The sequence below is a fragment of the Engystomops pustulosus genome, chromosome 11, assembly GCF_040894005.1.
Source record: "Engystomops pustulosus chromosome 11, aEngPut4.maternal, whole genome shotgun sequence".
Classification (NCBI taxonomy): domain Eukaryota; kingdom Metazoa; phylum Chordata; class Amphibia; order Anura; family Leptodactylidae; genus Engystomops; species Engystomops pustulosus.
The window spans coordinates 33,363,935-33,389,460 of record NC_092421.1 but is presented as its reverse complement, the minus strand read 5'-3'; the positions used below and the strand labels follow the sequence as shown (position 1 = coordinate 33,389,460).

Below are 25,526 nucleotides of genomic sequence, written 5' to 3'. Positions count from 1 at the left end.
AAGATCAGTACAAGTGTCCTGTTTCCTATAATCTGAGTGGTAAGGAGGAGCAGACCCATTCAGTTTTGGGTTCACTAGGCTCGGCCATACCCGACCTGAAAGTATGGATACCCGGACCCCAATGCATATTCCACCAGTAACACCCCAGTCGACTTCTGGCTGAAGTCTGGGTTCGGCAAGGATCCGAACATTGGGAACACTTGGCCCACTTGACGTGCAGGTAAAGTAATGGGAGAAATAGATGCACTTCCTGACCCTGCACCAGGAATTCTGGCTATTTCAGCGCTTTTACGCCAAAATTTTAGTTATATAAGCTCTGATAAATGTGCCCCTATGTATGTAAGGACAGAAAGGGATTGTAATTTCTATGCCATTTCTATTACATCTATGTTCACCTCTGATGACTCAAAATGAGGGTTGAGTGGTATCATAATGAGGTGTTTATCATATGATACGTGTAGGATAAGGGTGGATGACATCCAGAGGTATATCTTATATGTAGGGCAAGTGTGGATGTAACGTGAAGGGGAGTGGATGATATGTGCAGGGGTTCAATAATCTGGACAGGTAAAGGTTGATGAGAATTGCGGTGGGTTACGGTATATGTGTAATCTGTGCCGTTGGACAGTGTCCTAGAAGATAGGGGTAGGCTTCTTGTAGACATTTAGGGAACAATGAGTTCCTTACATAAAGTAAGAATGGTGTTGTTTCTGAAACATATACAATAATTTGTAATAACTTGCTACCTCCCCCAGTACATGCCCTCAGAAAGTCTAGGAATAGCACACAGTTTTACATCATTATACATTTTGTGTCTAAATATAACCTGTAACAAAAAATGTTAAACCCACAGTCTGCTTTTCCAAAAAAATATTTAATAATCAAATAAATAAAGTTCCTGAAGCCCAATGGTCTTCTTCTATGGATCTGTTGATTCCTGGTCCCTTTTGCCTTCATCTACAATGGCCACCAGCTTATCGGACTATTGTATGTAAAATGCATTGTAGTCTGAGATATTTGCCCTTGGTCAGACAACCAATCCAAGGGCAGGAGGACTTGTCTGAAGTCTATGTGCATATCCGATTCCAACAAGCTGGTGGTATTGGGGTGGATGGGACTAGGAATTAGCAGAACTCTGGTAGAAAAACTTACAAAAAAGGCACTGGATAATTTAACCCTGATTAAAACATGTATGGAGAAATGGAGAGATGATTTAATATCAGCTTCTTAATATGATTTCTGCATATCGATCCATATCTGAATTTTCAGGCATCTGTGATGTGTCTATTGGCCCTTCTGCACACAAAGTTCACAGTCACAAACACCAGTCCCCTGGGCTGTTATCTGCAGCCTCAGGGTCATCGGTGGCTGCGACACAGCCAGTTGGCTCATACATGGGGCCGTACAAAACCACCACCAGGCTTGGACAGGCCACAATTGGATCCAACAAAAGGCCCCTGTGCTAGGAGGGCCCCCATGCCATGCATTACTAGTGATGGGGTACCCTCACATTACTTTGTCTAGATACTCAGAATACCGCCATCCTATGTATTCCCATAATTATATGGATAGATTTTGTAACAAACTGCAAATGTAGCTGAACAGTGGTGTTACTGGTGGGCCCCAGTTCGACAATGACTACGTCCATGTGCATGAGCCCATAGAAGGCTATGGGGCTGTGTACTAACTGCTGTTTGAGATAAAAACAATGGCCGTGTGCATGAGTGATTACTAGTAGAAAATACATTAAAACAAGTAAATAAATGTCAGACTATTACATAGGTACAGTAGCTTTACAACACACGAATATTGGGGCACATTTACTATTGACCTTGTGCCAGTTTTCTGTCAGACTTTGCACATTCTATCTGCTGCAAACTACTTGCACAGGTATTTAAGAAGTGTCCGAGACACATAGACACAGCTGACTCACTTATGTCGAGGCTGCAATATATCTGACGCGACACATATTTATGCAAATAAAGGGGTGTTCACATTTATAATGCAGAGTTTGATAGAATTGTGTCGCACCCCCCACGTTAAAGGTGCACCCAAAAAAAGTTGTCGGAGCAGAGCAGGGGGCACCGATTCATTAATAATGTGCACCATAAATCCTGAATCTGGCGCCCCCTGTACACTGCACCTAGTACAGACTGCACTGTTTTTGATAAATGTGCCCCATTGTGTTACACTAATATGATAAAATGCAATCTATTCCCTAAATGTAAGACAATGGAATTATCACTACGGCTTAATTCCAACCATTTTCTAAATACTTCATAGAAAATATACATGTTACTGTTTTCCCCAGTAAATACTAAATTCTACCCAGGTGGATATTTACAAATGTCATAAATATCTAAGATGGGAAAAATCTTTTTTTTTTTTGAGTACATAATAATTTTGTATTCCACATTTTGGAGGAAGAAAAAAAATGTTGCTATACTAATTATGTTTACTAATTTAATTAACTGGTTTTATTCTTTTTAATTTTTTTTTTGGTATATTTGAAAGAAGTGTAGAAATTATAAAGGAGACCTCGTAACACATCTGCTTCCTATATTTCAGGGTATCCCAATAAATAACAATTGTGGAACATTTTTTTTTAGAACTCTGCCGTACTGTTTTGTTGTTATTTTTGTGTGACATTATAAATTGGCAACTGGGTGTTACCATTTTAACAGTTTTTCTTATTTATCTCTTTATGAGCAAATGGCACAATGTAGAGTTCTAAGAAAAGTTAAGTTGTTATGTATTGGGGAAAGTACATATTTTATTTTATCAGGGGTGGTAAGAGACTTTCTTTAAATGGATTCTAAGATGATTTTACAGCCACATAAACTTACACAAATAGGAAAGCTATAATTGATAATCCAGTTCTCATCTCCACCCACTTGTACATCTTCACATTGTCAGTGTACACAATGTAACCTTCCAACCTCCACCATGTAAGTAAAGCTGGCTACAACCAGACAAGCATGTAGTAGTGCAATCATCATGTTACAACATATAGGGGGATACTGAACAAGTTACAGGGCTGGGGCTATTACTGGATATGATTAGGGGGACGGGTGGCTGACAAGTAAAAGTGCTAGAAATGATTATGGAAGAAGAATATGAAGGAAGGTAAAGTTAAAGGGATGGGTCATACCTCTCAACTTTCAGAAACAGAAATCAGGGGGGAAGCTAAAGAAAAAGAGGACACAAGATGAGAATTAGGGTTGCCGAGCCACATAGGGAGTGGAAAGTGGTATGAACAGTGTGATGGCTACAGAAGATGTGTGAGGACCAGGACAGAGGAGGGGGTGTGAGTTATGGAAGTAACTGGCGGATGCACAGAGACAGCACAAGGTCAGCTGAGAGGTTCACTGGCAATCAAGGGTTAAACTACAATCCATTTTAGAAAGATACCTTTGCTCCATGTTTCCCTGGCATCCCCGGCATGCCTCTTTCTCCCTGAGGGTAGAAGGAGAAATGAAAGAGAAGGGGGGTAGAGATAAGTGGAGGAAGACTACGTTAGTGGAATATTCCTAAGTTTTTAGGGTAGAAAGAGAAGTTTTAAGTAAAAAAAAAACAGGGAATTATAAATCTAAGTCTGAAATAACTTACATCTAATCAGATAAAATGTAACTTTTTATGTCTATATAGAATGGGTTTCCTGAGGTTGGATGTTTAGTTAACGTGGAAAATGTTGCCCTGATTTTTCTTTAAATGATATTATCCAATCAGTTGTCAGTAAAATACTGAGATTAGTCTAGTAATCATTAAAACAGATTATTATTTATTCAATAAGAAAAATCATAGAATTTCAATGTCCTTAAAAGCTTCCATATTCTTTATTGCAAACTGATAAAATGATGTGGGAGTACAATAAATGGAGTACAGGCTAGCACTTAGGAAGAAGAAATGGCACCTTGTCACGTGTTTCGAACTAACAATAAGTTCTTTGTCAGGCTGGTCAAGAAAAATGATTTATTCTGTTAATGCTAGGTATTTCTTATATATGATTGGTGAACATGTGTGATGTATGAATAGTGCACTACCACCATCTTCCATAAGAGGGTGCTATGACACAAGGATCGGGCAGTAATGGCCTAATGCTATTCATTCCTTTACATCCTCTGTGTTCTGCTTCCAGGTTTTTAGACCTGAAATAAGAAACCAGCCTTTAATCATACATTGATCAGGCATCTAGCATTAGTCGGGGATATTACCAGATTATACAAACCCTTATGTGACCCTCCCGGAGGCCATGTCAGGTGTGTTTTCTATTTAATGCTACTTGAATCAAGAAAATTTTCTTTTCAGCTCTTTTACAGAGGACCTGTCATCTCTTCTGACATGTCTATATTAGTAAATCTGTGTATTCTTTGTGCAATAATAATCATACAGTTATCAAAAATAGACACCTGGGCGTGTCTCTGCACACTGTGACACTACCCAATCAGTGTCAGATGTAGTCATCCACACCAAGGGCCGGACTGTGAATTTAAAGTTACTCTGGAAAAAAATGTAAAAGTGGCCCCATGATATAGGCAGGTCCAATTTACTGTAGGAGTGGCCATCACAAGTTGGAGGAGTCAACTAACTATAGGCAAAGATAAATAATCAATAGCAAATGGTAGAATGGGGAGTAGGTGCAGACAAGCAAAGGATTATATTTGTTGATGTGGTGTGTACTGATGAGGTTCTTTAACCCCTTAAGGACGCAGCCTGTTTGCAGGTTAAGGCTCGCAACTTTTTTTTGAAATTTGACCAGTGTCTCTTCCTGTGGTAATAACTTTTGAACGCTGTTACTTATCAAAGCGATTCTGAGATTGTTTTTTCCCCACATGTTGTACTTCATTTTAGTGGTAAATTTTGGCTGATAAGTTTTGCGTTTATTTACAAAAAAAGGGAAAAAATGATGAATTTTTAGAAAAATTTGCCATTTTCGAAATTCAAAATCACCGCGTTTTCAGGCAGATAGATTTACCACCTAAATAACTTGCAGAATAACATTTCCCATTTGTCTACTTTACATTTTCATAATTTTTGAAATGTTTGGATAATTTATTTTGACGTCACGCGGCCTACAAATCGAATAGCGATTTTCCGTATTTTCGGAATTGACTATTTTGGGGATAAATACTGTTTGAAATCAAATTTTACATATTTAGCAACAAAACCCCCTATATAACCAACCCATTTTCAAATCTGCACCCCTCAAACTATCAGAAACAGCATTTACAAAGATTATTAACCCCTTGAGATCTTCATAGTAATTGAATCAAAATGGCGGTGAAATTTAGAAATTTCAAATTTATCAAATTTTGTCGTTTATACGTTCATTTAGCCCTAAAATTTACACATTTCCAAAAGAGAAAAAGAGAAAACTCACCATAAAATTTGTTCTACAATTTCTCCTGAGTGCAGCGACCCCCCACACGGGGCCGTTACTTGTGTTATGGGCGCACAGCGAGGCGCAGAAGGGAAGGAGCACCCTGCAGCTGCCAGGATTTTAGTTTTCTGGTTGCCCCCTTTTGAAGGCTATAAAATTTTCGCTTTTCCGTTATTTGGGCCATGTGACGGCATTTTTTTTGCGGGACGAGATGCTTTTTCCAGTGTTACCATTTTGGGGTTGGTATCACCTATTGTTGAAAATTTTGGAACTTTTTTTGAGGTCATGAGTAGAAAAGCATCAATTCTGTACTGGATTTTTTACTTTTTTTTTTTTCCGTGTTCACCATATATCCTAATAATCCTGTTATCTTTATTCTATGGGTCGATACGATTACGGGGATACCAGACATGAATATTTTTTCTTATGTTTTACTAAATTTGCCAAATAAAACCCTAATGTGGGGAAAAATCTATCATTTTTGCATCGCCGTCTTCCAAGTGGCATAACATTGTTACGTTTTTGGCTACAGAGCTGGTTGATGGCTTGTTTTTTGCGGGACATGTTGTTCTTTGCAACAATATCATTCTGGAGTACATATGTTTTGTTGATCACTTTTTATTTCATTTTTAGTGGGATATAATAGGTAAAAATCATAATTTTTGGCGGGTTTTTGACGTTTTTTTTTTTATGGCGTTCATCATATGGGTTCAATAGTTATTTAGTTTTATTCTATGGATTGTTACGGACGCGGTGATACTATATATGTGGGGTTTGTGTTATGATTTAGACTTTTTTGAGCGTTATATGTCTCTTTATATGTTTTGGGGCTTATGGGCATTTTTAGTGATTTATAAAGTAATTTTTTATTGAAAAACATTATTTTTTACATTTTTTTTCATGATCCACCATGGGATATGAACAAGCAATCATCTGATTGCTTGTTCTTGATAATACTCTGCAATACTAATGTATTGCAGGGTATTATCAGTGCCAGCCTATGCAGATGCATAGGCTGACACTTTGCCTTTAAGATGACGTCACAGACGCCATCTTAAAGGTAAACCCTCCAGGCTTCTCTGGGGTCCCGATCGGACCCCAGAGGAGCCAAAACAGCGATCGCCCCCCCCGAAAACGGTGCGGGGGGGGCGATCGTGGGGTAAAGACCCCCAGAAGGCATGTTAAATGCCGCGGTCGCGTTGACCGCGGCATTTAACGGGTTAAACACCCGCGATCGGAGCCCACTCCGACCGCGGGTGATAGCCGGGGATGTCAACGGTAGATTACCGTTGAAATCCCGCGGCTAACGATGCCGGTTCGGCTGCTATACAGCGCTGAACCGGCATCGTCTCTGCGCAGTAGCTGTACTGCGCTGAGCGCTATTCGCGGGACTCAGCGCAGTACAGCTACGGCGCAGAGCGCTAAGGGGTTAACAGCTAAGGAGTGTATTGTGGTTTTCCGCAGCAGCACAGGTGTGTCTAATGAGGTTCTGCAGCGGCTCCGGTGTGTCTAATGAGGTTCTGCAGCTGCTCAGGTGTGTCTATTGAGATTCTGCAGCGGCTCCAACATTTCTTATGAGGCTCTGCAGCAGCTGCAGTGTTTTTGATGAGCTTCTGCAGCAGCTCAGGTGACTCTAAAGAGGTTATGCAGAAGCTCACGCTTGTCTTATGAGGTACTACAGCAGCACACAGGTAAAACTGCTTCATAATCATTTTTGCGACAATTGTAGAGACGACTTCAGATTGTAGCCCAAATAAATCCCATTCACTGAACAGGTTTCCCCTTTAAAATCAAATTCACCTGTTAAGTTCATGTCTTTTTTCTTAAAAAATTCCCCCAAAAACCATTGCCATGAGAGAAGATCTATTATTTGTGTGCCTATTACATGTCATCTTTAATTCATGAGGCAACAGGAGCCTAAAAAATAAGTTGGATACCAAGTCCAGCTACCAAGCTTTTGATTAAAATGTAATATATGTGAGAAATAAATTCTCAGGGTTGTAAAATAGAAGCAATGGAACTATTGTACTTGATTGAATAAGAATCCAATCTTATCTTGCTTTACGACCCTGACCCAAGAAACACATATCAGTGATTAGGAATCATTGGTTCCTTGGTACACAGTCTCTGCAATTTGCCATTCCCTTTATAGAGATGTGATCCTGTAAAGTGTAACAGCCTGTGAAGTTTCAGCACAGAGAGGATCTGGTAATGCTCTCAGAGCATAAATTTTAAAACTTCATTTTAGAAGGAAGGAGGCCATGGATAACAAATATAAGAAGATTACCACAGTCACAGTACCTGGATCTATGAATCTGTCATGTTTGATTTTGATGGTAGATTTTCTTTAAATATACAGTGGAGTGTCTGCGACTTTTTATGCAATTTTTGAACATCTTGCAAGTCATGAGACTGGCTTTACACAGCTACGAATCAATGATTAAGCCGCTTCTGAGTGGCATGAAGAGGCCAGTGCAATTTAGCGCTAAAATGTCACATTTTTTGGCACTAAAAAAAGATGCTATGATAAATGTATGTGTCCCACAGAATTTTACGGATAATGTACAGAATAAGGATGGATTAGCTGACAACTACACAGACCAAAGAAAGGTGTGAACTGATCCATAAAAATGGTCTACAATAGTTCCAAAAGCTTCATTTATATTGTCTCAAGACTTGACATAATTCCATCTTGAAGTTCAAAAGTTGACAGCAAATCAAACGCATTTAAAATGTTAAAGGGCTTGTCCCCTATAGATAGAAAGGTCCACTTAAACAATATCACAAGATCCCTGTGTTCTTCATATAAAAAGGCCTTTAACATTCCAAATACTCATTGTGTAGAAATCATGTATTAAAAATATTGCGTTTATAACTTGGGAATCCTGTCCATTAAAGCTGTCAAGATTAAAGTTGCTTTTGACATCGGCTTCTTCTTTTCAGATGAGTATTGTTATATCTGGGCCCTAATGGCTGGATAAACCCCCATCAAACTGTAGATTTGTGAGTGTTTAATCCGATGCCTAAATGATGTCACCTTCTCTTTAAGCCCATTTACACATCTATATTTCATTCACTTCAAAAAGGAAAAATATTGAAAATGAAATGTTTGGATTTGGAAGTGGAAACTGCTCACTGTAGCTAGAGATTAGTATGAGTTATTTAAATAAGTTTTCCAGAAATAAACAAAATAAATCTGAGGTTGGGAAAGGTGGTCAGGTGGCTAAAAAATCATAATACCCTCAAAGTTTTGCACATCAGAAAATTACCTTGCCCCTTTGGTGTTCCCTGAAGCTACTTTCATATTTTAAGGGGTTCACTGCTATCACATCCACATGCCCTAGCCCTAGCCCAGTTGTTTAATTCGTTTTAGCCTAAATATTTAATTTGCACTGAAATTCATTTACACGCTGAGACCACAATTTCCATGAAGCCTTGCACAGCAGGTTGTGTGTATTGAGCTCTCCTCTCCAACCCTCTCAGATGTTGCAGTGCAGCCCAGTGAATAAAAAAACTTAAAGGGATATTCCCATTTCAGCAAATTCATGTTATTGTTTGTATTATAAAAAGTTATACAATTTCCCAGTATACTTTCTGTATCAATTCCTTGTGGTTTTCTAGATGTCTGCTTGCTGTTATTCTATAAAAGCTACTGTATTTACTCCCAGTGGACAGAAATCTGACCCTGGCCACACAGGTGCACGGCTCATTATATCATAGAGAGTAACCAGAGCTGTGTGAATCTTTGTCCCCGTGACCACCCAAAATTTTGAAAATCCTGTTGTCACAGGGACAAACAACAGTGTCAGGATTTACACTTACAAAATATACCTGTTCTGACTTAAGAACAAACCTAAATATCCTATCTTGTACCTAACCAGGGAAGTGTTGGAGACAATGCATTCCTGAAACTAGGGATAACCCCTAGTGATACTGGGACTCCTAGTACCACAGATGCTTAGATATTGTACCCTAGGGCTATTTTGGGGCGACTCCAGAGAAAAGTAGATAATTCACAGTGCCCAATTCCAGATGTTTTTTCCTTTATTCTGACTTGCCGAAACTGTGTCTTTTTCCGTCTTTATCTACTAAGATCATCTACTAGGAGAACATATTTCAGAATTCTTACCCTAGTGTGGTCTTCTGGGCATGGGTTTGGTTAAAAGTGATGAAACGATTGGCCAGTACTTGTCATTCCCTTCCCCATCAGTATAGATATTTGCAGGGGAAGGGTTACATATTAAGTTCAGGTTATCTTACACAAATGTCCACAAATAATGAGGTCTGATGGCCTATTCACAAATGTAGAAATTGAAGTGTAGTTTTTTTTTTGTAATGTTTGGTCTTCAGTAAAACTGATCTTATAAATTCCTTTTGTAATAAATTCTCCCTTATGAGTTTAGATGAAAACTTGTACCCAGAAGGTGTCATACAGCACTCTTCTCATTACAGATGTACTGTGATGGCATCAGGTTGGTTTCAATGGAGTTTACTTATGATACTGGGCATACAGGAGTGCTCTCTATCCAACCTGTTGTTCTTTTTGGACTTTTACATTTAGCTGGTGCCCTTATAAAAAAGAACAGACCCAACTAAAAATCTATGTACTACAAAAAAAGCAGCCATGAGAGTCCTACCTTCAGTCCTGGCTCTCCCTGTTCACCCTTTGTGATAACCACGAGCGGATAGAAAAAGAAGACACAACAGAAAACAATAGAGATAAAGAGCGATAAAGATATAAGATGTAACAAAAAGCAAAACAGAACATTCCCTGCATAATTGGCCATGCAGAACCTCTACCCGACAAAGCACTTGCTGGCATGACTTTCCCTTTATTTAGCTATGAGTGGAATGGAGGCTTAGTATACAAACACAGAAAGCACAACATGCGTGTGAGAATGCAGGTGTGTGCCGTGCCAGTAATGTACTGGCTCCACGACAGAAAGCCTTTTACAACCCAAGTTTGGAAAGGAAAAAGGATGTATTTACTGATATAGAGCTCTTAAAGCCCACATAAAGCAGTACACTATTCATGGGGTTGGATCAAATTTCTGTACGTATTTAGCATAATTTAGCACATTATGTTTATCCATTTCAGAACTATTCCGTTTCCAATAGTTTGTTTTTTTGTCTTTAAGATACAAGTAACCTTGTGTTTGCTGGAATCTTGATCTGGACAAGGAATTATTTAGTTTAATTCTCATCCAAATGGCGCCAGTCTTTTATAAGGCTGTGTTTGGTATTGCTGCTTATAATCAAATGGCACTGCCACTGAAGACGGTGTCCTAGCTAAAATCCACTTCCTACAGACTTAGGCCACCTTCACACAAAGGTTTTTTTTAAAATAAGGCCACAAACAATGTCTCTCTTGGTCGTATTTCGGACCCGTCTGTGAACATTACTTTACCAGAGTCTGAGCTGCTTGGCCACAAACTTGGCTCCTATGTTATCCGTGTTTCCCCCATATTTGCAGACTCACAAATAAGAATCCCCAGAAGGCTGGCTAATGAAGTCACAAAAATCACTTCTTCCCAGCTATGGGACATCTAATGTCCTTGAAATTTGGGGCTTGTGAACTAGTTTTATCAAATAATAATTCAACAACGCAAAACTCAACCATTGCCTCTAGCAATGTGGGAAAATTTGGAGCTTGACTGTAACAAGAGTGTTGAAGCCCTGCTGTTATGGAGCTGGTGTCCCTTCGAACACCGTTGCCATTTTTCATGTCATACATGTATTTTTGTATTTGTTTCATGTATGTTAGCATAAAAGACCCAGTAACTTTACAGGCCATGGTGTCATGGTATCATGGGTCATAGTGTAACCTGTGTAATTCTGCACCACAGGGAAGACAGGGAAATGTTAAGAGTACCACGGTTAGAAGGAACAGTATGCCGTGCTGGCTGAGTATTGTCAATACTATCCATGGATTGTGCAGTCTCCAAACTTGTTTACTTGTCAACATCATTAGAAAAGCATTGCTTTTATTATTGTAAATGAAAATATGGATATACAGATATATATGTGGCTGTTGCCAGTGGTGTAACTTGAAGCTATCAGGCCTAAGTGCCACGGCCCCAATTATAATGTATTGTTAATGTATTGCTAATGTACAATGTATTTAGTCTTCAAATATAGGAAAGGTACACCATAAGGGCCCCCTAGGCTTCTTGGGTCCGATTGCGAATGCACCCACTACACCCCCTCAAGTTATGAGCCTGACTGGTGCTTATTTAAAGAATATTGTATATATAGTATAACATTCCCACGCATTATGTCATATGGGCATTATCATTCCTTTCATTCCATATGCCATTTATACTGTATATACATACTTCTAAATAAATATCGGTAATATAAATGCTAAATGTATATTCACAACAAATCAATGCAGCACAACATCACCAAAGCCATTCATGTAACCAATACCTTTGCACCGACAGGCCCCGGAAGCCCAGGTGCGCCTGGTAAGCCAGCTTCACCCATTTCCCCCTAACAATAAGACACATCAGTAATAAAAAGAATCGTGCTGAGCTACCTCTAAATGTTACAGCATTAAAATCTAATTCTTGAGTTCCTAGGTCCCTCAATCATGAAGATACTGTAAGTATCATGTGAAATGTTTTCAGACTTGAAATACCAGGAAGTTCCCAAGGAGTCAAAGGCCATGTCACATTATCCTCTTTGAAACCACTGACAGGTCAAGAGGGTTCACTAAAGAGAAAAGAACTCTTGATACTATCAGTTTGCTTTAATGAATATTCTTAGTCATGCTGCAAGGCTCCACAAAGGCTTACATGTGGAATGATAAGGAAACCACCTTCACATGGACAGTTTTCATCCACCTTGAATCATGCCAAGAAATATTGTGTCCCTGAAAGATTTCCTTCACTGATAGAAGAAGGAGAAATATACTTATATACTCGAGTATAAGCCTAGTTTTTCAACACAAAATTTGTGCTCAAAAACCCTAACTCGGCTTATACTCGAGTCAACTAAAAAAATAAAGTCAAAACTCACCCTTCTGACATCATCTGACATCATAGGTCCTCTTCTGTCTGAGACAGTCTGAGACAGAAGAGGACCTATGAGGGACGTCAGAAAGATGAGTACAGTGTTATTTTTTTTCCTACTACAGGGGCTGGTCAGGCTGTATGCTACAGGGGCTGGTCAGGCTGTATGCTACAGGGGTTGGGCAGGCTGTATGCTACAGGGGCTGGCAGACTATATACTGGGAGGCTGTAACCAATGTATTTCCCACCCTCGGCTTATACTCGAGTCAATTATGAGTTTCGGCTTATACTCGGGTCGGCTTATACTTGAGTATATACGGTATTACCCCCACAGAGATTGTTCACTTTAAATAGAGTGTTCTTATGGCATTGCCCTTTTAATTAAAATCAAACAAGCACAATACACCTAAAAATAATTAGGAAGAATCAAAATCTCTTTCTTTGACCAGAAATTGTACCTACTGCAAAATATTATACACACAAATACATGATTTTTTACAGTCATGTACAATTATATTTAATTTATCAACTTTTATAAAAGTGTACATAAAAGCAAACTTGTCGCATTTTTAGCCAGTGAAAGATTCCAATAGCCTTTGCTATGCTGATTTTACAAATGCCTTTGTCAACATTCTGAGTCATTTCAGTACTTTATAAAACTTTTTCACATTACCTGGCTGGTGGCGGGGGGCACAGCAGCCTGTGTTTAAGTCGTGATGCAGACTCATCTGACAAGCTCTGTGCAGCGATGCATAATCTGTGTGCCCTATATAAATAAAGGAATTCTTATTCTTCCTCTACTTGTCACTCATACAACTCCCTCTGTGCCTCCCCCCTCAGCTAACCGCAAGCTCCCTCTTTCTGTCATGTGCATTGAGCAGGTAGGTACGTAGAGAGCAGGTAGGTACGTAGAGAGCTGTATAAAAGTGGAGGAATACATCAGGCTGAGATACAGGCTGCAGCTGCCCCTCTCTTGGGAATCACCACATGCTGCTGAAGAGGTCTAGGTAATGTGAAATAAAGTTTTATAAAGTACAGAAATTATTCTGAATGCAAACAAAGGCATTTTTAAAATCGTAATAGCATAGGATATTGGAAACTGTCACCAACTAAAAATTATTAAAAATTATTAAAAAATATTGAGGAAGCAGACAAAGGGAACGGGAGATGTACTTTCACAGTCTCCAATATATACCGTATGTGGGACATCATGTACTGTAATAATAGTGTCATATTGCTAATATCCTGCTCTTCAGGAAGAGAATATCAGTGTACATGGCCTAAAGCCTCTATGTAACAATGCTCCAAGTTGTTCCTTTCATCTATCTAAGCTCCTATTTCAAAACTGTAAGGTTGTTTTTTTCTTGTGCTTGTTATTTATTTTTCAGTTTTTTTAAAACATCAACAGTTTGGCAAATTTTATAAATTTTTTTATTTAGAAAATAGTTTTTATATATACTCATTATATATAGTCTTTTACAAGCATTACATAATTGAAGGAAATCTACCACTAGGGTGAAGATTTGTAAACCGAGCACACTGACATACTGGTGAGTGCCCCCTCTGGCAGGATCTGCTATTATTTTAGCCTCTTGTTCTCTGGATTTTTTTTTTTTTTTTTTTAAAAGGATTTTAAAATTTTGCAAATGAGCCATCTGAGGGGCTCTGTGATTCATAGTGTTTAATGGAGTCTAGAGCCCCTCAGGCTCATTTGCATAATTTTAAGGCCATTTACTCTTAAAAACATGGGCATAGGAAGCGTAAAGAAGAGTGGATCCTGCCATAGGGGGCACACACCAGCATGTAAGAGTACTTGGTTTACAATCCTTCATCCTGGTGGTAAATTTAGTTTAATATGTTTTATCCAGTAGCCTACTTTATTGCTATGTACGCTCTAATGCATCTAATATAAAAAAATATATATATTTTTACAATGGTCTAAAATATTTCCTTCTTTATGTGTATCATTTTGACGTGAGTGAGCAAAGCCCTCATTCCTATTGTTCGATCTAACCATGTTATTGCTCTGTTTTTATTGTATATGGAGGTGATTTACAGAATATTGTGGCCCTATATACATATTTATTATCGATCATTATTACACATAATCCAGTCTCATTCTGATATATTCTTGCTAGCACAAGACAAAATATGACTGCAGGATCAGACTACATAGGGCTTGTTTGTTGTCTGTTGCCGTAGTGATGCAGTCTACACTGGAGCAATTTAAATCTACACTGGTGCTGTAAAAACGAAACAAACTAAATGTGTAGCAATTTGTAATTCTTATCACACTCAACCATATAAAGAGGAGTCATCCATCACTAGAACTATCAATGATATTAGTCACTAATAGTGATACACTAGCTTTGCAGATGGGTGTACAGGCCCCAGTGCCGTGCCAGGATCACTAACAAGCTGTGAAAGCAGACATGAGTACAATGTTTATTCTGTAGATTGTTTTCATATACTTTACATTCCTTTGTTGCGGTCCAGTGCACCAAATATTGTCATTTTTACCTTCCTTCCTGGGATTCCCGCAGTCCCTGACTCTCCCTACAAAACAAATACATTTTGAGTTTTTTTTTCCCCGGGAAATGAAATGCAAATAAACATCTGTCAGGTTCTGGATTTCAGCCGTCATTATCAATCATGTCATAAAGTTATATAACAGAGCAAGGCTTTACAATCATTCTGGTGTAGCAGGCTATAGTGCACTATGGTGTTAAAAATGATCAAACTTAGTAGAAACTATCATTATTGATTATCTAATGTATTGTAAGTCACCAAACAGAAGATGAAGGTTTCTAATACACCAACAGATCAGAGTGGCTATAAAGAACATCTCATGATCAGTGTTAGTCACTACAATAACCCACCCAAGCCTACAAACAGTACCTTCTTCTGTCAAATGTGCATCCCCTGGAGGTATTTTTACCATATTTTTAGGTTGCAGTATGAATGAAGAATCATGTTTTATTCTTTTGTAGGAACCCCAGCTCCTGCAGGTAACCCTGCATCCTACAGTGAGATAACCCCGCATCCTTGGGTGGGGTATGGCTGCATGAGGCAGGGTTATCTGGCTTCAGGAGGCAGGGTTGCCTGGCTGCAGGAGGTAGTGTTTTCTGGCTGCAGGAGTTGTTGTTGTCTTGCTGCCGGAGGTTCTGTTTTCTTGCTGCCGGAGGTTTTGTTGTCTGCCTGCAGGAGGTGGTGTTGTCTGGTTGAAGGAGGTTGTGTTGTCTGGTTGCAGGAGGTGGTGTTGTCTGGTTGCAGGAGGTGGTGTTGTCTGGTTGAAGGAGGTTGTGTTGTCTGGTTGCAGGAGGTGGTGTTGTCTGGTTGAAGGAGGTTGTGTTGTCTGGTTGCAGGAGGTGGTGTTGTCCGGCTGCAGGAGGCTTTGTTGTCTGGCTGCAGGTGGTGTTGTCTGGCTGCAGGAGGTGGTGTTGTCTGGCTGCAGGAGGTGGTGTTGTCTGGCTGCAGGAGGTAGTGTTGTCTGGCTGCAGGAGGTAGTGTTGTCTGGCTGCAGGAGGTAGTGTTGTCTGGCTGCTGTAGGTGGTGTTGTCTGGCTGCAGGAGCTGGTGTTGTCTGGCTGCAGGAGGCGGTGTTGTCTGGCTGCAGGAGGTGGTGTTGTCTGGCTGCAGGAGGTAGTGTTGTCTGGCTGAAGGAGGTGGTGTTGCCTGGCTGCAGGAGGTGATGTTTTCTGGCTGCAAGAGGTGGTGTTGTCTTTCTGCAGGAGGTGGTGTTGTCTGGCTGCAGGAGGTGGTGTTGTCTGGCTGCAGGTGGTGTTGTCTGGCTGCAGGAGGTAGTGTTGTCTGGCTGCTGTAGGTGGTGATGTCTGGCTGCAGGAGCTGGTGTTGTCTGGCTGCAGGAGGCGGTGTTGTCTGGCTGCAGGAGGTGGTGTTGTCTGGCTGCAGGAGGTAGTGTTGTCTGGCTGAAGGAGGTGGTGTTGCCTGGCTGCAGGAGGTGATGTTTTCTGGCTGCAAGAGGTGGTGTTGTCTTTCTGCAGGAGGTGGTGTTGTCTGGCTGCAGGAGGTGGTGTTGTCTGGCTGCAGGAGGTAGTGTTGTCTGGCTGCTGTAGGTGGTGTTGGCTGGCTGCAGGAGCTGGTGTTGTCTGGCTGCAGGAGGCGGTGTTGTCTGGCTGCAGGAGGTGGTGTTGTCTGGCTGCAGGAGGTAGTGTTGTCTGGCTGAAGGAGGTGGTGTTGCCTGGCTGCAGGAGGTGATGTTTTCTGGCTGCAAGAGGTGGTGTTGTCTTTCTGCAGGAGGTGGTGTTGATGGCTGCAGGAGGCGGTATTGTCTTGCTGCAGGAGCCGGTATTGTCTGTCTGCAGGAGCTGGTGTTGTCTGTCTGCAGGAGGTGGTGTTGTCTGGCAGCAGGAGGTGGTGTTGTCTGGCTGCAGGAGGTAGTGTTGTCTGGCTGAAGGAGGTGGTGTTGTCTGGCTGCAGGAGGTGATGTTTTCTGGCTGCAAGAGGTGGTGTTGTCTTTCTGCAGGAGGTGGTGTTGTCTGGCTGCAGGAGGTGGTGTTGTCTGGCTGCAGGAGGTAGTGTTGTCTGGCTGCTGTAGGTGGTGTTGTCTGGCTGCAGGAGCTGGTGTTGTCTGGCTGCAGGAGGCGGTGTTGTCTGGCTGCAGGAGGTGGTGTTGTCTGGCTGCAGGAGGTAGTGTTGTCTGGCTGAAGGAGGTGGTGTTGCCTGGCTGCAGGAGGTGATGTTTTCTGGCTGCAAGAGGTGGTGTTGTCTTTCTGCAGGAGGTGGTGTTGTCTGGCTGCAGGAGGTAGTGTTGTCTGGCTGCAGGTGGTGTTGTCTGGCTGCAGGAGGTAGTGTTGTCTGGCTGCTGTAGGTGGTGTTGGCTGGCTGCAGGAGCTGGTGTTGTCTGGCTGCAGGAGGCGGTGTTGTCTGGCTGCAGGAGGTGGTGTTGTCTGGCTGCAGGAGGTAGTGTTGTCTGGCTGAAGGAGGTGGTGTTGCCTGGCTGCAGGAGGTGATGTTTTCTGGCTGCAAGAGGTGGTGTTGTCTTTCTGCAGGAGGTGGTGTTGATGGCTGCAGGAGGCGGTATTGTCTTGCTGCAGGAGCCGGTATTGTCTGTCTGCAGGAGCTGGTGTTGTCTGTCTGCAGGAGGTGGTGTTGCCTGGCTGCAGGAGGCAGGGTTGCCTGGCTGCAGGAGGTGGTGTTGTCTGGCTGCAGGAGGTGGTGTTGATGGCTGCAGGAGGTGTTGTTGTCTGGCTGATGGAGGTGGTGTTGTATGGCTGCAGGAGCTGGTGTTGTCTGGCTGCAGGAGGTGGTGTTGTCTGGCTGCAGGAGCTGGTGTTGTCTGGCTGCAAGTTGACTTGAGAAAGGCTCACGTGTATACGAGCCGAAACGTCGTGTTTTATGGATTAAAAACCACCGTTTTTTCACCTGAAATTTTTTGTGCTGCCTTTTCATCCTTTATTACCTGGGGGATCCCTTTCTTTGCCCGGACCCATTACGGTTTTGCACATAATCATTATTTGCTTTTGTATGGCTGCAGGAGCTGGTGTTGTCTGGCTGCAGAAGGTGGTGTTGTCTGGCTGCAGAAGGTGGTGTTGTTTGGCTGCAGGAGCTGGTGTTGTCTGGCTGCAAGAGGTGGTGTTGTCTTGCTGCAGGAGGTGGTGTTGTCTGGCTGCAGGAGGTGGTGTTGTCTGGCTGCAGGAGGTAGTGTTGTCTGGCTGCAGGAGGTAGTGTTGTCTGGCTGCAGGTGGTGTTGTCTGGCTGCAGGAGGTAGTGTTGTCTGGCTGCTGCAGGTGGTGTTGGCTGGCTGCAAGAGCTGGTGTTGTCTGGCTGCAGGAGGCGGTGTTGTCTGGCTGCAGGAGGTGGTGTTGTCTGGCTGCAGGAGGTAGTGTTGTCTGGCTGAAGGAGGTGGTGTTGCCTGGCTGCAGGAGGTGATGTTTTCTGGCTGCAAGAGGTGGTGTTGTCTTTCTGCAGGAGGTGGTGTTGATGGCTGCAGGAGGCGGTATTGTCTTGCTGCAGGAGCCGGTATTGTCTGTCTGCAGGAGCTGGTGCTGTCTGTCTGCAGGAGGTGGTGTTGCCTGGCTGCAGAAGGCAGGGTTGCCTGGCTGCAGGAGGTGGTGTTGTCTGGCTGCAGGAGGTGGTGTTGATGGCTGCAGGAGGTGTTGTTGTCTGGCTGATGGAGGTGGTGTTGTATGGCTGCAGGAGCTGGTGTTGTCTGGCTGCAGGAGGTGGTGTTGTCTGGCTGCAGGAGCTGGTGTTGTCTGGCTGCAAGTCGACTTGAGAAAGACTCACGTGTATACGAGCCGAAACGTCGTGTTTTATGGATTAAAAACCACCGTTTTTTCACCTGAAATTTTTTGTGCTGCCTTTTCATCCTTTATTACCTGGGGGATCCCTTTCTTTGCCCGGACCCATTACGGTTTTGCACATAATCATTATTTGCTTTTGTATGGCTGCAGGAGCTGGTGTTGTCTGGCTGCAGAAGGTGGTGTTGTCTGGCTGCAGAAGGTGGTGTTGTCTGGCTGCAGGAGCTGGTGTTGTCTGGCTGCAGTAGGTTGTGTTGTCTGGCTGCAGGAGCTGGTGTTGTCTGGCTGCAAGAGGTGGTGTTGTCTTGCTGCAGGAGGTGGTGTCGACTGGCTGCAGTAGGTTGTGTTGTCTGGATGCAGAAGTTGATGTTGTCTGACTGCAGGAGGTAGTGTTGCCTGGGTGCTGGAGGTGGTGTTGTCTGGCTGCTGGAGGTGGTGTTGTCTGGCTGCAGGAGGCGATGTTGTCTGGCTGCAGGAGGCGATGTTGTCTGGCTGCAGGAGGTGGTGTTGTCTGGCTGCAGGAGGTGGTGTTGTCTGGCTGATGGAGGTGGTGTTGTCTGGCTGATGGAGGTGGTGTTGTTGCCTGGCTACAGGAGGCGGTGTTGCCTGGCCGAAGGAGGTGGTGTTGTATGGCAGCAGGAGGTAGTATTGTCTGGCTGAAGGAGGTGGTGTTGCCTGGCTGCAGGAGGTGGTGTTGTCTGGCTGCAGGAGGTGGTGTTGTCTGGCTGCAGGAGGTGTGGTTGCTTGACTGTCTGTGTGTATCCCACAAAACATTAAAAGATGATTTTTCATTCATGCTGCAACTTTGAAATATGCTAAAAACACCTCCAGGGGGCGTACATATTACAGAAGAAGGTACTGTTAGTAATCGTGGGGGTGGGTGGGGGGAAGTGTGGTGACAGGTTAACTTTAAGTTGTATATATCTATTCAATCTTAACCAATAAAATCATATGTAAAACAATGCTTTACCTTGGGCCCTGGAGGTCCAGGCAATCCCTAAAAATAAAACAAGCATAAGCATAATAATAATAATAATAATAATAATAATAATAATAATCTTTATGATAAAAACAAAATGCTAGGATTATGTCAATAAAGTTCAAGCATGTATGGATAAGCAACCAAATTTAGCTGTGGCCCATACAGTCAACATGTATTGAAGCCAAGTCCCTTCTACAGTTTTATTAGGAACGGAACTCCCATGTGGCTAAAGAGTAAAGATGCAGACATTACAGCTAAAACATTTTTGCAACTGTGTTGCGGTTCAGCCAATTTGTGAGTTGCAATATAGTGGTAACCACATTCACTTTTATTCACTTTAGGGTATTGATAAATGTATCAATATCCTGTAATCTTTGGCTATATGTTAGATTAGTGTTTGTTTCTGCTTTTATCTATAGGTGTATTCATTTATTTTTTGAAATACTTTACTCTTAGGAAATCAAAACTGATTCAAAAGACATATCCAGTTTTGGGGAGTAAGAGAATGGAAATTGAGTAGTGGAGAATAGTGAATACATATTTTTATGATATTAATTCATGCAAAGTTTCTTGAAAAGTAAATGGTAAATGAAAGCTGTCATTTATAATGGACAATTATAAACAATCATAAAGATTAAAGGGAACCTGTCATCAGGGACCTCATTTTCACTAAAGACAGGTTGCAGAAACCCATCACACCTGCAGTGCAAATATAACTTTCTACCTATTTTAAGCATTTCCATTACAATATAATTGTGTATTATAACTTATTCTTGCACCCTGACAAAATCCTGGGGTACGTAGAAACAGTAGTGACCGCACACCATGTATGGGTGGTGCTCAATGTAGGATTCTCAGTCCATCCATAATCCACATAGAGAACATGGCACACACCAAACTGGTTTTCTTAAATTTTTTTATTTTTTAGCGTTTTCAACGTATAATTCACACAGTGGAGCCTTCACCGTAGAAATTGAACAAAAGTTATATAATTCTATACAGATCAGAAGTAATATACGACGTTTCGGTCATCACGACCTTTGTCAAGCATGATCTGGCAATGTCTGCAGTAGTAGGTAGGAGAGTGGTGAGGCTGCTGATCTGTATAGAATTATATAACTTTTGTTCAATTTCTATGGCGAAGGCTCCACTGTGTGAATTATACGTTGAAAACGCTAAAAATAAAAAAATTAAAGAAAACCAGTTTGGTTTGTGCCATGTTCTCTATGTAAAATCCTGGGGTAGTCACAGGGGCTGGACTTTGGTTTGGATGCATTTCAAAAAACAACGGTGGCTTGTCTGTGTTACTCACTCCTCAGAGCTTAGCCCCTATCTTTGTGCTCCTGCACAGCTCCTCCTCCTGATCCTTCTCAGAGGTCACAGCCTGGTGAGATGAGTGGGGGAGGGAGGAGCTGTACAGGAGCACAAAGATGGGGGCAGCCTGCAGCTCAGACAAGTCACATGTTGTTTTTTGAAATGCATCCAAACCAAAGTCCAGCCCCTGTGACTACCCCAGGGTTTTGTCAGGGTGCAAGAGTAAGTTATAACACACAATGATATTGTAATGCAAATGCTTAGAAAAGGCAGAGAGGCAGATTTGCACTGCAGGTGTCATGGACTTTTACAATCTGTCTTTAGTGAAAATGAGGTCGCTGGTGACAGGTTTCCTTTAAAGGGATATAATTTTTTCAAATATGTCTGGGGGGAGCTTTAAAAATAATAAAAAGTATATACTCACCTCTCTCCGGTCTCCCGTTATGCTGTGGTTCCACCCGTCACTGCCGGTTTCTATTTGCATCCAGAGGCCGGTGGTGCTGTTCCAAACACAGCAAAACATGGCTGCAGCAGGCGCGGCAGTGGTCGGGACAGCAGACAGAAGATCCTTAGTTTGTAACATCAGCACAGAGTTGTCACTGCTTGGTGAAATTGCAGTATATAGCCCAGGGCTGTTCAGCCATGATGTAATTCCATCTAGATGGATCCTGATATGACAGCTGAATTAACTAACTTTTACTGGAGATATTTGCTTTGGTACAGTCTTGCTCTCAAACATTCAATGAAGTTTTAACAAAATTCTTCACATCTTTTCTTGTCACTTAGATTTTTAAAAGTAATTACTGTCTATAGAATAATGTTCAATGAGAGAGAGTTTGACTTACTTTTCCATCTTTTCCTGGTTTACCCGACTCCCCTGCTTTTCCCTTAGAGTAAGAAGAGATAGAAATAGAAGTAGTTGAAGTGAATTGATTACTTATTTTACATGAATGTAACTGCTGGAGTGCAGCCTTGAATAGCATGTGTCGGGACTTCAAAGCCTCCTGGGGTCTTTTTTTAGTTTGATTTTCTGCTGAGCCCAGGATCATTACAAGTCAGAGTGTTACTTCCTCTCCCTGGTATTTAAGTCTACAGTGGAGGAAATAACATTGGTGTCAGCCTTTGACACATATGTTTGGATGGTGATGGTCTTGATAGAGATAGGAGCAATGAAAACACTGGAGAAAGAACATTTACCCTCTTGTACCCTCATTTTAGTTCATTTTCAGAAACAGATGATTTAAAGGAAATCTACAATTTGTTTTTATGCATTGTAAACCAAATATACCTTGAGGGTGCTGTAGATACACTGATGCAAAAACATATCTTGTTTAATCCCTGAACTGACTGCTTTTGCTCAAAGAACAATTATAAAAGCTGAGAGCAGACTGGATGCCGTACATAAACACATTATTTCCACATACACAGAAGCTGCCTGAACTGCAGAACTAATCAACCTGAGCTGGATGGCTCATACACACCAGAAGCTGGAGGATGGTGCAACAATTGATTATTTCTGCCTGTTAGGGACAACACAGTGATGACTTATTCACGGCTTATGCTGGGCAGGACAAGGCTGAAGCAGTGCATAATTAGGGTAAGAGGAAAGCGCCGAGCCAGCCACAGGAGCAACAGTGCCTCATTATCATAATTTTATAATAGTTTTTTCAGTTAAACCACTCAGTTCAGGGATTAAACAAGATTTTCTGCATCAGTGTACCTAAAGCATTGGTTGGTTCATAATGCATAAAAGCAGATGGTAGATTTCCTTTAAATAGAAAACAATTTCTAGTAATTCTGCTTATTTTTAGTTGAAATAGGTCATTCGGTTAATTATCAGTGTTTAGTTGTGTGTAGGGTGTTGACTCTCTCTCTCTAGTGCCATCTATCGGAGGCAGAGAGACTGATTTTTCTTTTCCTTTGTATCACTGCTAATAAGCATTTTTATCCAAATAGAAGGGATTGCCCCACCTATCAACAAGATGAAACAATACCTTTCCAGAACTTCTGCAGTATTGTTATATTGTGCTGTTCATTAAATGCATGAAAGCTCAATGATTAATTGAAAGAGTCAAGGTCAACATTGGTATTGACTCTATGACTGATGATTATTCCACTGTAAGAAAAGTGGAAGAGGTGTTTGTAGTGTCCTGCGTGATTATTTGTCCTTTTATTTCTGGCCACTACATTAGCATCCTTTAACCACAACATAGTTAATATATTCTAACATATTCTCACAGCGACAATACTTTGATGTAGCCGCAGGAAAAAACCTTCCTGATGCATTAAAGAAGAGATGAAACTTACAGGTGGCCCCACAACCCCAGGTGTTCCTGGATCTCCCTGAGGTCCTGGTGGCCCAGGAGGTCCAGGTGGCCCCGGTAACCCTGGTGGGCCCTGGATCCCTGCTTGACCTTGTTCACCCTAGTATTAAAGAACAGAGAGAAAAGAAAAACATAAATTCAGTCAAACAATAGTTTTTTTTTTCAAAGTGCACAACATGGACAAGAGGCAGCAAGAGGCTCCAGTCATACGTAGAAGTAGATATAACAAGCAGGCTTCATTTCCAGGGTTAGTATGCATCAAGCATCAAGGGATTTCCTTAAATAAAATTACAAAATTTTACTGAAATTTTGGGATAACTATCCCAAAATAAAGAAAATAACCATACGCATAGTGTCATGTACTACATGTGGCCATTTTACATTTTGTGGCTATATGGATGAACACTAACAATGAGTCCTCCGTTAGATCTATTTTAATTGCATAATCCTCAGTGGGCTCGTTTTTGACTTGCGGTTCCTCTATAATGACGTTACGCCTCTGGCATCTATGCTGCTAGAACGATGATTTCTTAGAAGGACGACATATCTTCTAAAAATATTCTCCTCTGAAACTCAATGTGCCCGAGCTGCGTGCTACGTTTAGAGCCAGGATTATGAGTGCGGCTTCGACAAGAATGCTTCAGTACACATTCCTCATGTAACTAGCATTGTTTACAAGTCTCCAGAATAAACTGCTTTATATGTATTATTGTTATCATGTCAAATATTTAATACAATGCACTGTTAGGCACTTCTTTCTCAAAAAATGTGTTTTTAAGGGGACTGTCCAGGAGAATACATTTTTTTATATATGGTTGGGGGCTTTAAATATAATATAGAACATATACTAACTTCTCTCCCCGCTCCCATTCACCCGCAGTCAGGACTCTGTATATGAAGCAGGTGGTGCCATCCCGACCACAGGTACAACCTGATACAACCTAACCTGCCTTGTATACAAACAGAGACCCGACAGTGACGATTGCCACTGCGAGTGCATGGGAGTGGGGAGAGAGGTTAAGTTCTTTATTATTTTTAAAGCCCCCAACCATATATAAATACATTTTACTGCTGGACAATCCCTTTATATGTGTGTATAATATGTGTATTTATTATATAAATCACTAATATTATGTTGCAGGTCCCATACATGAATAAAAAAATAAATTGCACCGTATTTTTTGGACTATAAGGTTTCTCAGAAATCGCCTTATAGTCCAGTGCGCCTTTTATATGAACCGTACTTACAGACAACAGCTGCCTTAAACTGTGCACAGGTCTGCCACCTGCTGGCCATTTATCCTACTAATCAGGGGCACCTTATAATCCGATGTGCCTTATTTAGGAACTAAGATGTTTCAGCAGGCATTTATAGATGGTGTGCCTTATAATCCGGTGCGCCTTATAGTCTGAAAAATATATTTTAAATATTTATTTTATATATTAAGTATCTCCCATCATTTTTTTGCTACAACTACAGTGGGTGAAACCTCCGAACAATAGAGTGGCTTCTTTTAACAGCAGTCTATTGCCAAAGATACAAGGGATGAAAATACCGGGGGTGATGTGTCATTCTTTTTTTGCCCATTATTGGCATAAAAAGCATGAATTGTCGCAATTTAGAGCACATCAACTGAAGTTATGACTTTTTGGCCTTAATGTAGCACACATGATACTCTTTGAAAAAGTGGACATAAGGGGGTGTTGAAGAGGGCTAGCCACGGCAGGGATGCCTTTGTCTGCCAAAATTATTATATCCAGCTCCAGAAAAATGGCGTAGGTTATAGATGAAATCTAAGACAACCTGTAACTAGGGCAGATTTTAACTCCAATTTGTAAGAATTCATAAGAGGTCAGAACCTCTTAGTAATTTTTGCACTTTGCGTGCTGGGTACACCAGTCTTTATGACTGGCCCCATTATACATCGCCCCTGTGTTGCAGCGGGTGGATAGAATTTTCTTTGCTTTACGGTAACAATGACTTAGCTGCTGAATACGCAGAAGTACATTGTAAGTTTTGTTGGCTTAGTAGAAGTAACTATTGCTGAAATGCAGACCCAGTGTGATCAGTGAAAGCGCTACTTAGGGAAAGTTGGGATATTTTTAGCTATCCATTACTAGCATACTGCCTGGGATATTTAAAGTTGAGATTGATATACAGCAATAAATTTCCTAGGCAACAAGGTAATCTGCCGCACTAACCTAACACATGGTCTGATCAACAACAAAGGAGTTATGCCTCAGCTTATGA

The 25,526-nt window shown here is 41.5% G+C and overlaps 1 protein-coding gene across 15 annotated transcripts in view; it reads right to left on the bottom strand.

Annotated features, from left to right (window-relative positions):
• The window catches only part of LOC140106274 (uncharacterized), a 203,231-nt gene that overhangs the window by 56,135 nt on the left and 121,570 nt on the right, over positions 1-25,526 (bottom strand). For 12 of the 15 annotated variants that reach the window (XM_072130613.1, XM_072130619.1, XM_072130614.1 and 9 more), the window contains 7 exons: positions 23,259-23,375; positions 21,797-21,838; positions 19,626-19,652; positions 14,914-14,949; positions 11,810-11,872; positions 10,018-10,044; positions 3,412-3,456 (listed from right to left, as the gene is read on the bottom strand). In XM_072130613.1, the coding sequence (XP_071986714.1) occupies positions 3,412-3,456; positions 10,018-10,044; positions 11,810-11,872; positions 14,914-14,949; positions 19,626-19,652; positions 21,797-21,838; positions 23,259-23,375 (357 nt within the window). The remainder of the gene's footprint in view (positions 1-3,411; positions 3,457-10,017; positions 10,045-11,809; positions 11,873-14,913; positions 14,950-19,625; positions 19,653-21,796; positions 21,839-23,258; positions 23,376-25,526) is intronic. The other 3 variants (XM_072130621.1, XM_072130625.1, XM_072130626.1) reach the window with 3 other exon arrangements.